Here is a 12,252-nt window from a genome sequence, read left to right on the forward strand (position 1 = left end):
AAACAGTCTGTTTGTATATCATGAGCTATTAATGGCAGCTGAAACCAAAAATAAGAAGGGAAACTGTCAACTTACATTTCTCGACAGCTCTCTGAACTTCATTGAAAATTTTGGCAAAATGATTGACAAATAGATAAATGTACTTTTCAAAAGACTTCCTGCCCTGTAACTGACATTTTCTGCGAAAGAGAACCAGACAGCTGTTTCCTGTGAATCAAATGTTGTCAAAGGTAAGCTGCGTTCACTGACCAGTTCCAGACAGCACTTCATTTGTTTGTGTTTGAATATTAGCTAAAATATTTAAATGCTTCTAAATATACACAGTCTCTGTTTGTCATTCGACTTAAACTGGCTGCTTCGCTTCGGAGGGAAGTTTGTGTACCGATGTTACATAAATGCCGCATCCCAGTGCTGTTTATGCTGTGTTTATTTAATGAAAACAGAACGCCATGTGTTCTGTATCACACTCAATCCAGTACTATTAAATAATTAAATAGTAGAGATAGATCTCTATAAATCAGTTATAATTTGAATTATATCTTTTTGTTTATATTTAGTCGAATTTAAACCGATTTGGGAAAATCTCAACATCCTACAAAGCCGTTGCTTGGTTTTATATGGACTGTATGGATTGTAAGATAATAACGAATTTTTAAAAAATGGATTTTCAGAAAATCACACCTGATCAACACGATAACTGAAAAGATAGCAAACTTTATATTTCCAAGTTTAATGCAGTAAGCAAATAACAAGGAAGCGCACTCGTCTGATTCATACTCAGACTGGCTGTTACACCACACCCTTAAATCCTGAATGGAAACCTGAAACCTGCAAATGTGTACACAAAACATAGAATATCTTTAATGCCATGTCTTATCCTACCATTATATTGTACTTTTTTTTTTGTCTTCTTCTGCTTAACATACTCCAGTTTGTGGTGTTCTGTACACAATCACATCATACAAGTTAAACTACTCAGCTATAGCCGCCGTTCATCTCTGTATGCATTGTTCCAGCTTAAAGCAAAGTCAAGGTGGGTGTGATCATTGTAACGAGCACCAGTCCCATTTGTCAACATTTATGGTGGACCAATGTCCTCAGTTTGGCTGGCCCTCCCCTCACTGACCTTGTGGTTGGTTAGCCTGCACATAAATAGGAAGTCTGCAGGGCAGGGTAGTTATCAGTGACGTTCAAGGGGGGAAGTGTGCTTGAGGTAGAAATATACTTCGTTCTGTTTTTTTCACTTAGCAAGGGATGGTTTTGTCCAGCTAGTTGTACTGTTTTAAAGGTTTTTGCCTCCCTAGGACTTACATCAGAAGAATACGGGTAGCAGACAGAATCACATGGACATTTACACATTTCAAGGAGCAGACATGGACAAGTTTTATTTCCTGGATCATATCTGAGATTTACACAAGAGGATCTGGCTGTGGACGTCTTTGAGGGCTGACAGCTTCTCCTGAGTACTTCTCAAAGGGCTAGAAGGAACCTGTTGGTTTGTCAGATTTTACGCTGCACCATCAATCACGCACCAGTAGAGGGCCCAGTGTGACAACATATGAGTACTGCTATTTTTTATTTGTAGTAACAAAATTGTTGCTGTATTATCTTTTTGATATTTTTCAAAGTGAACTCTTCCGTATGATAATCAAGCACTTCTTCCTTTAATGTGTGACTTTTTTTTTTGTTAGTCTTAAAGCACTGAGAAGTCTGATATGAGAGTTGTGTTTTTGGCACACTCCAGCACATTGTAATCCACCTTGAACCGAAACACGTCTCAGGTGCAACAGGAAGAAAACACTATCATGATTAAATATTAACCACAGGTATGAGACCCAACCTGATCAGCTGACCTAGACAAAAGAAGCTGTTTGCAGGAAATAAAAAACGACCTGGTCGCTCTTTTGTTGGGAACACCTTTGACAAAGAGAAATGCAGGCAGTAGAGCTCTAAGCTGGCTGTTTAGTATACAATACTCAGTGTCAAGGATGGCAAAAATGATGAAAAACGTCTTCATATTTCTGGCAGCTTTTGTTTTCCTCAGCCTGGCATCTTTTGCTGCGGTTTTATTCTACAGCCAAGACGGCTTTTTGACTTTTTTCACAAAGCCATATCCTGTGGAAAATGGAAACAACTCATTTTTCTGGAGGGTAAAAGATGTTCAGCACGTGTTGGCAAAGGAGACTGAAGCCCCAAAAGTCAGCAAAGAAATGATGCAGAAGCCAACCCCTACGAAGAAGCCTTTGGCACCCTGTCCTGATCAGTCTCCGAAACTTGTGGGTCCTCTCCGAGTGGAATTTAACTTTAGTCTGACTTTGGAAGAGGTGAAAAATAAGATTAGTCCTTTTCTTCAGGAGGGAGGACGGTACAAGCCACCAGATTGTACCGCACTACAGAAGGTAAGCAAATGAATAAATAAGCCAGTGAATATATAAAAAGAAACTGCTTGATTTGGGAGTGTTTTTTGTACTTGGAATTTATCTTAAAAACAGATAAACTAAAACTACTGTATTTCACTTATATAGTGTGATGTGTAAAAACTAAATGTAACATGACTGGAACAGTTATCTTGTATTTAGCAGGCTCTTAACATTTACTATTTAATTCTATGTGTCACCTTTTACATGATTTTTTTAATGTTCCATTGAATTTAATATTCCTTTTTTTTGTTACTTTGCTTCTATCTTCTTTTTCTCTTAACATTTCAACAAGTACAAATAAGAAAATCAAAAAGAAATGTGAAAACAGATGATACTCACAGTCACTGATGGTCTTGACGTTTTATAAGTCACTAAGTATCAAGGTTAATACCACTTAAATGTTTATTTACGTGTTTATTTTATCCTTTTAGAAAGTAAAGTTTTTTTTTTCTTTTAATTATTATTTTTTTTCTGCCGATAACATTCACATTCACAACATTCAACAATAAACTGAATTTAAATGTATTCTTTTTTGGCCTGGGATGATGCACTTCACTGTAGTTCTAATGCAGACCTTGAGAGTTTAAAGAGTTTCCTCATTCTTAACTCTCTTTACACACGCAATACAATTCAACATGGACATGGAAGGACAATGACGAACTCATAACTGACTCCAATAATTATGATGCATATGAAAAAAATGCAATTAGAAAAAATGCTACAGTTGTGGTTTGTCTTTAGGTCGCCTTTAAACCTTGTTTTGAAAGATTTTATATATTCCGAATGTGATTTTTCGTGACGTGTCCAAATCACTGGGCTTCAAGTTACGCTGTCAGGATTTTGGGTGTGATGTTATGTCACTTGATCTTACTTCAGCCTAACCTTAAGAGCCTGATACTACAAGGATGTAGGTTGTCTGATGCTTGAGCCCACGCTGTGACACAATATGAAATATGAGAGATTGTTTTGACATTATTCCTAACTGAGAAAAAGTACTGAGGTTGTAAAGCCTTAACACCAAAATCACACATGGGTCTGAAAGACATGTTGTCTTTAAAAAACAATCATCAAACCGGCACTATCTATCAAAGCCAGAAACTGTAGAAACAGTAAAAAATAATCAACTTTCTCATAATCCATGAACTGTACATCTGTGTCAATAAGCACCTTTATTTTACGTGTCCCTCTTAAAAAATTGCCAAAATAAATCATTTGCACTTATGAGACCCCCAAGTGCAACCGTGATGCCATGAGCAACTCAACTGTGACAACAGTCTAGTTACAATAATTTTTTAGCTGAACTGGGCTAAACATGGAGCAGAAAGGAGACATAAATGGAAACAAATGAAAATATCTAAAGTATGTAGAATCAAGGGCTGCAAGGTAGCTTAGCACCGTCACCTCGTAGCTAGAAGGTCGCCGGTTCGCGTCCCGGTGAGGACACCCGGGATCTTTCTGTTTGGAGTTTATATATTCTCCCCGTGCAGCGTGGGTTCTCTTCGGGTTCTCCGTCTTCCTCCCACAAAGTCCAAAAACATGTTGAGGTTAATTGGTGGTTCTAAATTGTCCGAAGGTGTGAATGTGAGTGTGCTTGGCTGTCTGTCTTTAAGTGTAGCCCTGTGATAGACTGGTGACCTGTCCAGGGTGTCCCTTGCCTTCGCCATAAGTCAGCTGTGATAGGCTCCAGCCTCCCTGTGACCCTATGAACCTAGTGAGGATTAAAAGTGTATAGATAATGGATGGATGGATGGATGGATGGATGGATGTAGAATCAATTGTTGATGTTTTTCCAACACTGGCAGCACCTAGTGACACTTGAAGAAAAAAGTTGTACAATCTGATTCCAGGTTTTAAACATTTTTGTAAGTTGCATAATTCAACAGATTCAACTTTTGCGTTTTATTTTTAAATGATTTTTTTTTTCATTCCAGCTTTTGAGTTCTCTCTACTTCTAGACACATACTTTTTATGGTAAAAAAATGAATCCACAGTAAGGAAAAATTTGATTTAACGGACAAAAAGAAAACAGACAGAGGGTGAAAGTATTTTACACATTGTCATGCATTTCCTTTACGTAAAATTTTTTTTAAAAAAGGCTAAAAGACATTTATTGAACCAAACTTCCTTCACTTTCTTTTGATTAGGTGGCAATTATTATCCCATTCCGAAACCGAGACGAGCACCTGAAACACTGGCTTTACTTCCTCCATCCTATATTGATGCGGCAGCAGTTGGACTACGGTGTGTATGTCATCAACCAGGATGGAGATGGAGTGTTCAACCGGGCTAAGCTGATGAATGCAGGATATTTGGAAGTCCTGAAGGAATATGATTACGATTGCTTTGTCTTCTCTGACGTAGACCTGGTTCCCCTAGATGACCGCAACATCTACAGATGTTTTAACAGTCCAAGGCACTTGGCGGTGGCTATGGACAAATTTAACTTCCACTTACCCTACACCACCTACTTCGGTGGGGTCTCTTCATTTTTCAAGGATCAATTCTTGAAAATTAATGGCTTCCCCAACTCTTACTGGGGCTGGGGTGGTGAGGACGACGATATCTATAAACGAGTCATATTCCGTGGGATGACCGTTTCTCGGCCTGACACTGTAACTGGAAAGTACAGGATGATCAAACATAACCGAGACTTGCACAATGAGCCCAATCCAAAGAATCCTGACAAACTGAGACATACCCAGCGGACCATGGATAAAGATGGGATTAATTCCGTTGCATACACTGTCAAGGAGACTGTGAAGCATGCATTGTACACTTTTATCACTGTGGACATTAAAGCTCCAGCAAGCTAAACCAGGATGCAACCTGTGGATCCTGAACCGCTGTTCCTTATTGATTCATTTATGTTTCAGTCTCAGAACTCAAAAAAAAGTGGGTGGTACTCTGTTTGGTGGGTCTTTGGTAAAATTCTACAATTTCATTTTGCAGACGCTTTTATCCAAAGCAACTTACATCTGAGAGTAGATACAACACAAAGAAGGATCAAGTCAGGAGAAAACAATCCGAGTAAGTGCCACACAGCAAGTTCAAGTATGATAGGGCGTTGACGCCAACAGCAGGCAGAGTGGGAAGTCATAGGAATTTTTCTTTTGTTTGTTTGTTTGTTTTTGTTTTCAGTCTGTCAAGTGCAAAGGTATTCAGTGAAGACAATGAAGTCGCTGATTGAGTGACGACAGTTGTGTGTCTTGGTGTAAGCTTATGTTGGACACCGAGTGAACATACGGTATCGTGAATGTACATTTTATGACAATGACAAACATAGGTTTAGTTTAACTCTTATTTGCTTTAGCACAGTCTTTAAATGACAATCATTTTTGTCCAAATGTGAAAAATTCTTCATCCGTAACTAATGCTCTCACAGTTCTGACTGAATTGGGAGAAAAAAAGTTTAGAACTACATTTGGAATTAAATGAATTTGACAGAGACACAACAGTCTGCTTGTAGAGATGGAAACATGTGAACTAATATTTGGACTTTTACTCCTGTATGGTACTTGAATACAATTTTAAGGCACTTTGAGGTAAAATAGAAGACTTTATCAAAGATTAAACCAGTGGTTTGTAACCTTTTTGGCTTCTGACATCTTAAAATAAAGCAGTGTGTCGTCAGAGTGTTCAGATGTCTAAGAGTTGTCACCAGCGCCACCAACGCCTCACATGGTTTTATTTCAGTAAATGTTAAAATTATCCAGTGTCTAACCGAGAAACATATAAAAGAAAGAGTTCAAAAACTTCAGATTTGTGAGTCAGAACTTTACCATCATTTAGAAGAACATATTGATCTGGTCACAGAAGTATTAAGGCCTACCACTTTAAGGAGGTACAGCATTTCAGAATGTGTGACTGGTAAAGGACTTCTGTGTCTTGTTTTACATTTACTTTTAGAAATAATTTCTCTAATCTAGTTATATTGCTACTAAGGACAACAGATATGCTGGGCGTCTAAAGAAATGCAACAGCTTTTATATTTTTATTGTCATTGCTGTTGTAAATATGGGCCACACAGGAAAGGTACGATGACAGTGAGAAACCTGTTGTTCTGTTTTTTGTTGAAAGTTGTTTTTATTGTTATTTTACTGCTTTTAACTGTTGTGGGTTAGAAATAGTAATGGGACAATGATTTTTGTGGCAGTAATGCAGTGATTTGTGTATATTTTTATTCTTTTTTTTTTTTTTTTGAAGGAAGGATTCACTGCTTATATTTATTTACAGTCTTTTGTCATGCAAAAGCAGCATTCTGCACAGTAACCACATATGTGATGATGTCTTGTGTTCAGAAACATTTTTTTAAATGTATTTAAAAAGAATCATACTGAACTTTGTCTTCCACTGTCCAGAACTAAGCTTGCCAGTGAACATCAAAACTAAACAATTATGCCAGAAGCACACTGTGAATGAGCAACAAGCTGCGTGCGTACATTTATTCAGTGGATTTGTGATTCAAGCCAAAATGTAACAACTATTATTTGCTATCTCATCAGCAGATGTGCTTGTTTTCTTCACTTGTTCCCATTTCTAAAACTGCAAATTTTCCTGGCAGTCAGTTACAATCTTTTCGTTACCGGTTCGTCTAGTTCTCTGTATGTGGAAGCTTTCCAAGGATCACATCAGGTAACCGAAACCCACAAACCTGCCGCTCATGAAACAAAAGGGTAAAGAAGGACAAACAGTATCCAATTTTAAAACATTATTGATTGTGACAGTTTGTTTACACAGAAGATCCTGCAATTCACTTTTTCATTTGATCTCTGCTTTAAATCTGTTCAGGTTTAGTTATCTGTAGATGCAATAGAATAAAATGTGCTTATATGCCAGAGTGCCTTTATTATATTATGACCTTTTCAGATCTTCCTTTCCAATCACCATAACTTTTCAAGGATATCTAAATTACTGACATCTGACTCCATCCAGATACACAAAGCTATTTGATTGGACAGCTGTAAGCCAATCATCATTTAACGTAGACTGCAGTAAAGCCATAATCAGCAAGTGCAACTGGAAATGACAGGAATCTGTTTATTCTATTAAACACATTGTTAAAGAACATAATTTATGCTTAAACTGTAAACGTATGATGTTGTATAACTTATGCATGTCAAATTATATGAATGAAGGACTTTTGTGAAGACAAAAAAGTGTCTGTTGAAATGGGGACGTGATCTGACTGTCACTGAAAGGGAAATCGGGGATTGAATACTGTTTTGATTTATTCTGACTGTTCTAATTTAATTTTATGATGATCCAATTAACTTCTAATACATCCTACTATACTTAGAATACTCACCTCAGGGGAATTTGAACAATCTGCTTTCTTGAGATTGTTCAGAAATGTAAAACAGAGAAATAAAAATACATAGCATTGATATGTAACATAAATAAATTCATATTTTTATTGAAAAATGTCTCTTAATTCTATTTATTGTCTTCTTTGGGGTGTTTTTTTTTTTGCATTGAGATAGAAAAACTTTTTTTTTTTTCCAATTGATAATAATTCATGTGTGCAATTAGAGTACAAAACCGGCATTACAATTTTTTTTTGTTTCTGAGCAGGGTAAATATATCAGAATCCGTGTTGAAGAGATTAAAAACCTTCATCATGCTGTGAACCGAAACATTTGCTCAGTTTCACTCCTTCTGAAGCATTCAGCTCTTCTCCCTTGAGGTGCCAAGGGGCTGGACTGACCTGAATACTTTCTTCAAAAATCCTTTTCTTTTTTTTTTTGTTTTTTACTTAATCTGCAGATTTTCTTACATGTTTTGTTTGTCCCTTTTCCTCCCCAAATGTAGGATGTCTTCTGGTAACAGGTACAGCAAGGAAGCCTCAGGGGTCGGAGAAATACGACCTGACAGCTCAGTCAAGCAGAAGACACTTTAGAAAGGCTATTCAACAACGCTCTGCCCAAAATACACATCACACTCAAATACAGCTATACGTATGTAGTGTGGCCCCCAGCCTACGCAACCTCCTCATGAATTTTTTAGCATTGTTGCTCCAGTAAATGAGTGGTGACACAATATACTTTGCAGGCAGGCCCAACCCATGATAATGTTGAGTTCATAATGAGGGATTGATTGAAATTCATGAAGATAAACTTAAATTTCAGTGGAACGTCAGTTTTGCGTCAACATTTAGCCCTAGATTTAAGCCATTGTGCTCTTTATCAGAACATTATCTCACTTTATGTGACCTTAGATTATAACATTCTCATCACTCATCTTCATAATTCAATTTATTTTGCTCCTTTGGAACATAATCGAGTAGTTTTTTATATATCATGTCAAAGTCAGAATGTGTCACAGTGAGGGAACACGTGCTTCTTTTAAGAAACGACTTTCAACAGCTTCACTAAGCGTGACACTTTAGCGCACGCCCTTTTTTCTTCACGGTGTGGCAAACAGACACACCCACTGACAAAGTCAAAAGCTTGTACGGTGATGAATTATTGAAGGGTGGGAGGATTACACAATGTTGTCCTGAGAGGAACCGTGGCATCATATGAGAGAGGGCACGATCGAGGACGAAGCGACGCAAATGGAGAGAGGAAAAACAGTGGCGGTGGCGGTGGCGGCGGGGTGGATTCCCATGAGGTTGCAGAGGTGAAACCCAGCAGTGCGGAGACGTGATGCGTTTAGAGGATGTGTGCAAAACCTCAATCATTGGTGATCGTAATCATTATTGTTTGTGTGCATATCAACATGTAGTTTACTGTGCATGTGTGTGTATTTGTATAAATGTTTTATTGCACCAGTTCAACTCCAATCACGTCTCCCGCACGCTCTGTCAGCAACCTCCCCCCCCCCTCACCTCCTCTTCCTCCTCCTCCCCAAACACTCTCCCATCCTCCTTCCTGCCCAGCCCCCTCTTTTCATTGGTTGACCTAGTGGAGTTACCATGGGAACGACTGTGGAGAGGCTGCCATGCAGAATGTGGGGTACAGCTTTTGAATGGTGCTCCATCACACAACACACACACATTTATCAAGGCCAGGAAACCCTACTTAGCATCAAGGCAATATTTTTTTTTTGAGGGGAGGAGGATTATCAGCATGATCTTCACGTTTCTCTTTCTGTGCGGGCAATTTTCTCCAACAGCACCTGTTTATTTGACTTTCACTGGCCCTCCTAAAAACCTAAAAATAAAAAAAAATAAAAATAAAAAAAAAATCCAGTTTCCAATTTTGCTAAATTCAACTTTCAATAGTTTTAATTGCTTTAGGAACAGTGGATAGCAATTAGGCTTAGATTATAGACAATTCTGCACCATTTACCAAACACACTGATAAAATATTACAAGTTAATTGTGTGTCTGAATGCTCACATGCAACCCTTCAATGGTGGAATATAACTAATCTTGTATACTTTCTCAAGTATTGTATGTAATACAAATTTAAATTGCTTACTGACTATTTGACTGAGTCTCAAAGGGAAGTATTGTACTTTTTTTTTTTAAAAAGTCAGTTTACAGAAAATTATTTTGAGGATCGTTTAAGGCATTTCTCACTATTTTCAGAATTATGTATACAAAGCAAACAATCTGTTGATTAATGGAGAACATAATCTGCAGATAAGCTGCAATGGGTTTCAAAACAAGCTCCACCGCCACCAAATACAACAGTAAAATCCTGCTTTTACATGAATGCATGAGAAATAATAATGTCACGATGTAGTGTAGAATAGTGTAGCAGTCACAGAAGACATTTTCCTGTATTGTGTCAGGGAGTGTCGCTGCTAATGGGGTGTGTGTTTGGCAGCATGCTGAAGTTAAGCAAGAGCCAGTTGTCCGCTTTACCTGTAAGTGCATGTTGTGACACTTTTATGGTACTTTTATGTGAAAACTTCCTGCACGACTGCTATCCTCTAATATCAAAGCATGAATATTAACTCTTTTTAAGGAAAATAAGACACATTCAAAGCCTTAAAGAGGAAAAGGAAGGTATAAGAAAGTACATTTAGGAGTTTTGCCACTACAAACCTTTTGTTTTCTAGGTAGTGTAACCAAATTTTTTGACAGACTTTGAGTCAGTTTGCCCATCTCCTGATGCATATTTGCTTGTACTGCTGTTACACTTGTCATTTGCCGTTATCTGATTTCTCTCACTTGTGGCTTCTGTTCATCAAAAGTTACAACAAACTAAATGAAAGCTTTGTTAAAGAGCACTGAAGCCAGACAAACCCTCAGTCACACTCACAAGAAATCCCGTTCTCCCACTTTCACTTTGCATTTCACCAATGACTCACTCCCTTGTCCTCTCCTTTGCTGGTTCATATAAGAAGTTTGTTGTTCAGCACAAGCTAAACGCTCCCTGCTGTGTGCCCATGCCAGATTTGTACACCAAAAACAAACGCACACAGGCACCGACATGTCTCACACTCGGCGTCCACATCCAGCACCCAAGCGGCAGATTAATGATGAGATCAGCTGACACGGACGCACGCGCACCGTTCGTGCTGTCAGCATCCCCAGCTTTGATGTGGTGGGCTGGTACAAGTGAGTGTTATGGTCTTACGTAAGGCTTTTATATAAACCTCAGCGTGCAGAAACAGAGAGAGAGCTGGATGGAGAGGGAGACGGAGGGAAGGGGGGGGGGGGATTGCTGCACCATTACAAAGGGGATTCGCACTGCACCAAATCCTCCTCCCACTACACATGCATACGCACCCACACCACAACATATAAGCTTCTCCTGGCAACATGTGTCTTCCTTTAAACAAAGGCGCCATACCTTTCATCTATTTTCAGGACGCATTGCAAAAATAAATAAATAAATAAAATCACACACACAGGTTGTCCTATTCACATTCATCAGCTGCCTGTTTTTTATTGTCATCATCATGGCTGCCTGTCCCTCTCTTTGTGTGTCTTTTTTCCCACTGGAGACCAACAGCAGACAATGACACATCCATCAGGCTTTCATCTCAGCAGTCAATAAAAAGTATTGATAACCTGTTACTCCCAAGCCAAGCCGACCCCTATCCGAGTGCAATACCACAACAAAAACGCCCAACAACAATAGCATCTCTCACCCAACCTGCTCCTCTGGGATTTAAGCCACCAGGATATGAGGATGGAATGGCAAAGACTGGGAGGAAAGATCCATCTCATTTAGCTCTAATTGTTCAAGAGCACCATGTGCGTGCATTCTTGTGTAAATGTGCTTACAAAGAGTCAGGAGCTCATCTATCAGCGCAAATACAGTTTTATTCATTAAAAATGAATCGTGGAAGGATTTCACACTGTAAACAGACAGATGGTAACAAAAAAAGGAAAACATGAAACATAATGGGCTCTTCTTTGCAGCAAATGATCATATGAAGGCCCACATTTGTAATGAAACAGAAAAAGAGAAGTCTGCAAAACAATACAGAGAACTGAGTCTGGTGACAATGTGGTGGCCTACGTAAGAAGTGGAGGAACAGGGATGTTCTAGTGACACACAAACTTTGACATGGGGAATAGAGTGACATCAATAGAGAGGGATGCTCTTTTAGAACAAAACCGGGTAAACATATGACACATGTGGGTCTGTCCTTGTCCAGTTCATATTTCCGTACTCTCACTTAAGTGTAGCATTCATAACTTGATTGGCAACAGTGTGGTTTCCCATTCATGAGGTAAAATGATCATTTTTTAAACTCTTTAGGCAAATAATTTGATGGTCAATCTAAACTTATCAGAACTGTTTTGTATCATTTATTACCTTTTTATCAGAAATACTTTGAAGATTTAGATTGTTGCCATCACCCCAAAAAACAACGTAGTGTCACCATCTTTTTTCATCAAATCACTCATTTGTCAATCAGCACTCCAGGG

At 38.5% G+C, this 12,252-nt stretch overlaps 1 protein-coding gene across 1 annotated transcript; it reads left to right on the forward strand.

Annotated features, from left to right (window-relative positions):
- The first annotated feature begins 1,215 nt into the window (after positions 1–1,215).
- LOC103353352 (beta-1,4-galactosyltransferase 1-like) lies at positions 1,216–6,921 on the forward strand. Its single transcript, XM_008276283.1, has 2 exons — positions 1,216–2,399; positions 4,565–6,921. Exons 1-2 carry the CDS (start codon positions 1,989–1,991, stop codon positions 5,231–5,233), a joined length of 1,080 nt encoding a protein of 359 aa, XP_008274505.1. The 5' UTR covers positions 1,216–1,988; the 3' UTR covers positions 5,234–6,921.
- The last annotated feature ends 5,331 nt before the right edge of the window (positions 6,922–12,252 follow it).

Source organism: Stegastes partitus, unplaced genomic scaffold, assembly GCF_000690725.1.
Source record: "Stegastes partitus isolate 25-593 unplaced genomic scaffold, Stegastes_partitus-1.0.2 Scaffold68, whole genome shotgun sequence".
NCBI lineage: Eukaryota > Metazoa > Chordata > Actinopteri > Pomacentridae > Stegastes > Stegastes partitus.

What these genes read in the sequence shown, in the direction of transcription:
- LOC103353352 (XM_008276283.1), top strand. Translation starts at nt 1,989, where the DNA reads ATGGCAAAAATGATGAAAAACGTCTTCATATTTCTGGCAGCTTTTGTT. An exon ending in ATTGTACCGCACTACAGAAG is followed by an intron (nt 2,400 to 4,564) that starts GTAAGCAAATGA and finishes TCTTTTGATTAG; the next exon opens with GTGGCAATTATTATCCCATT.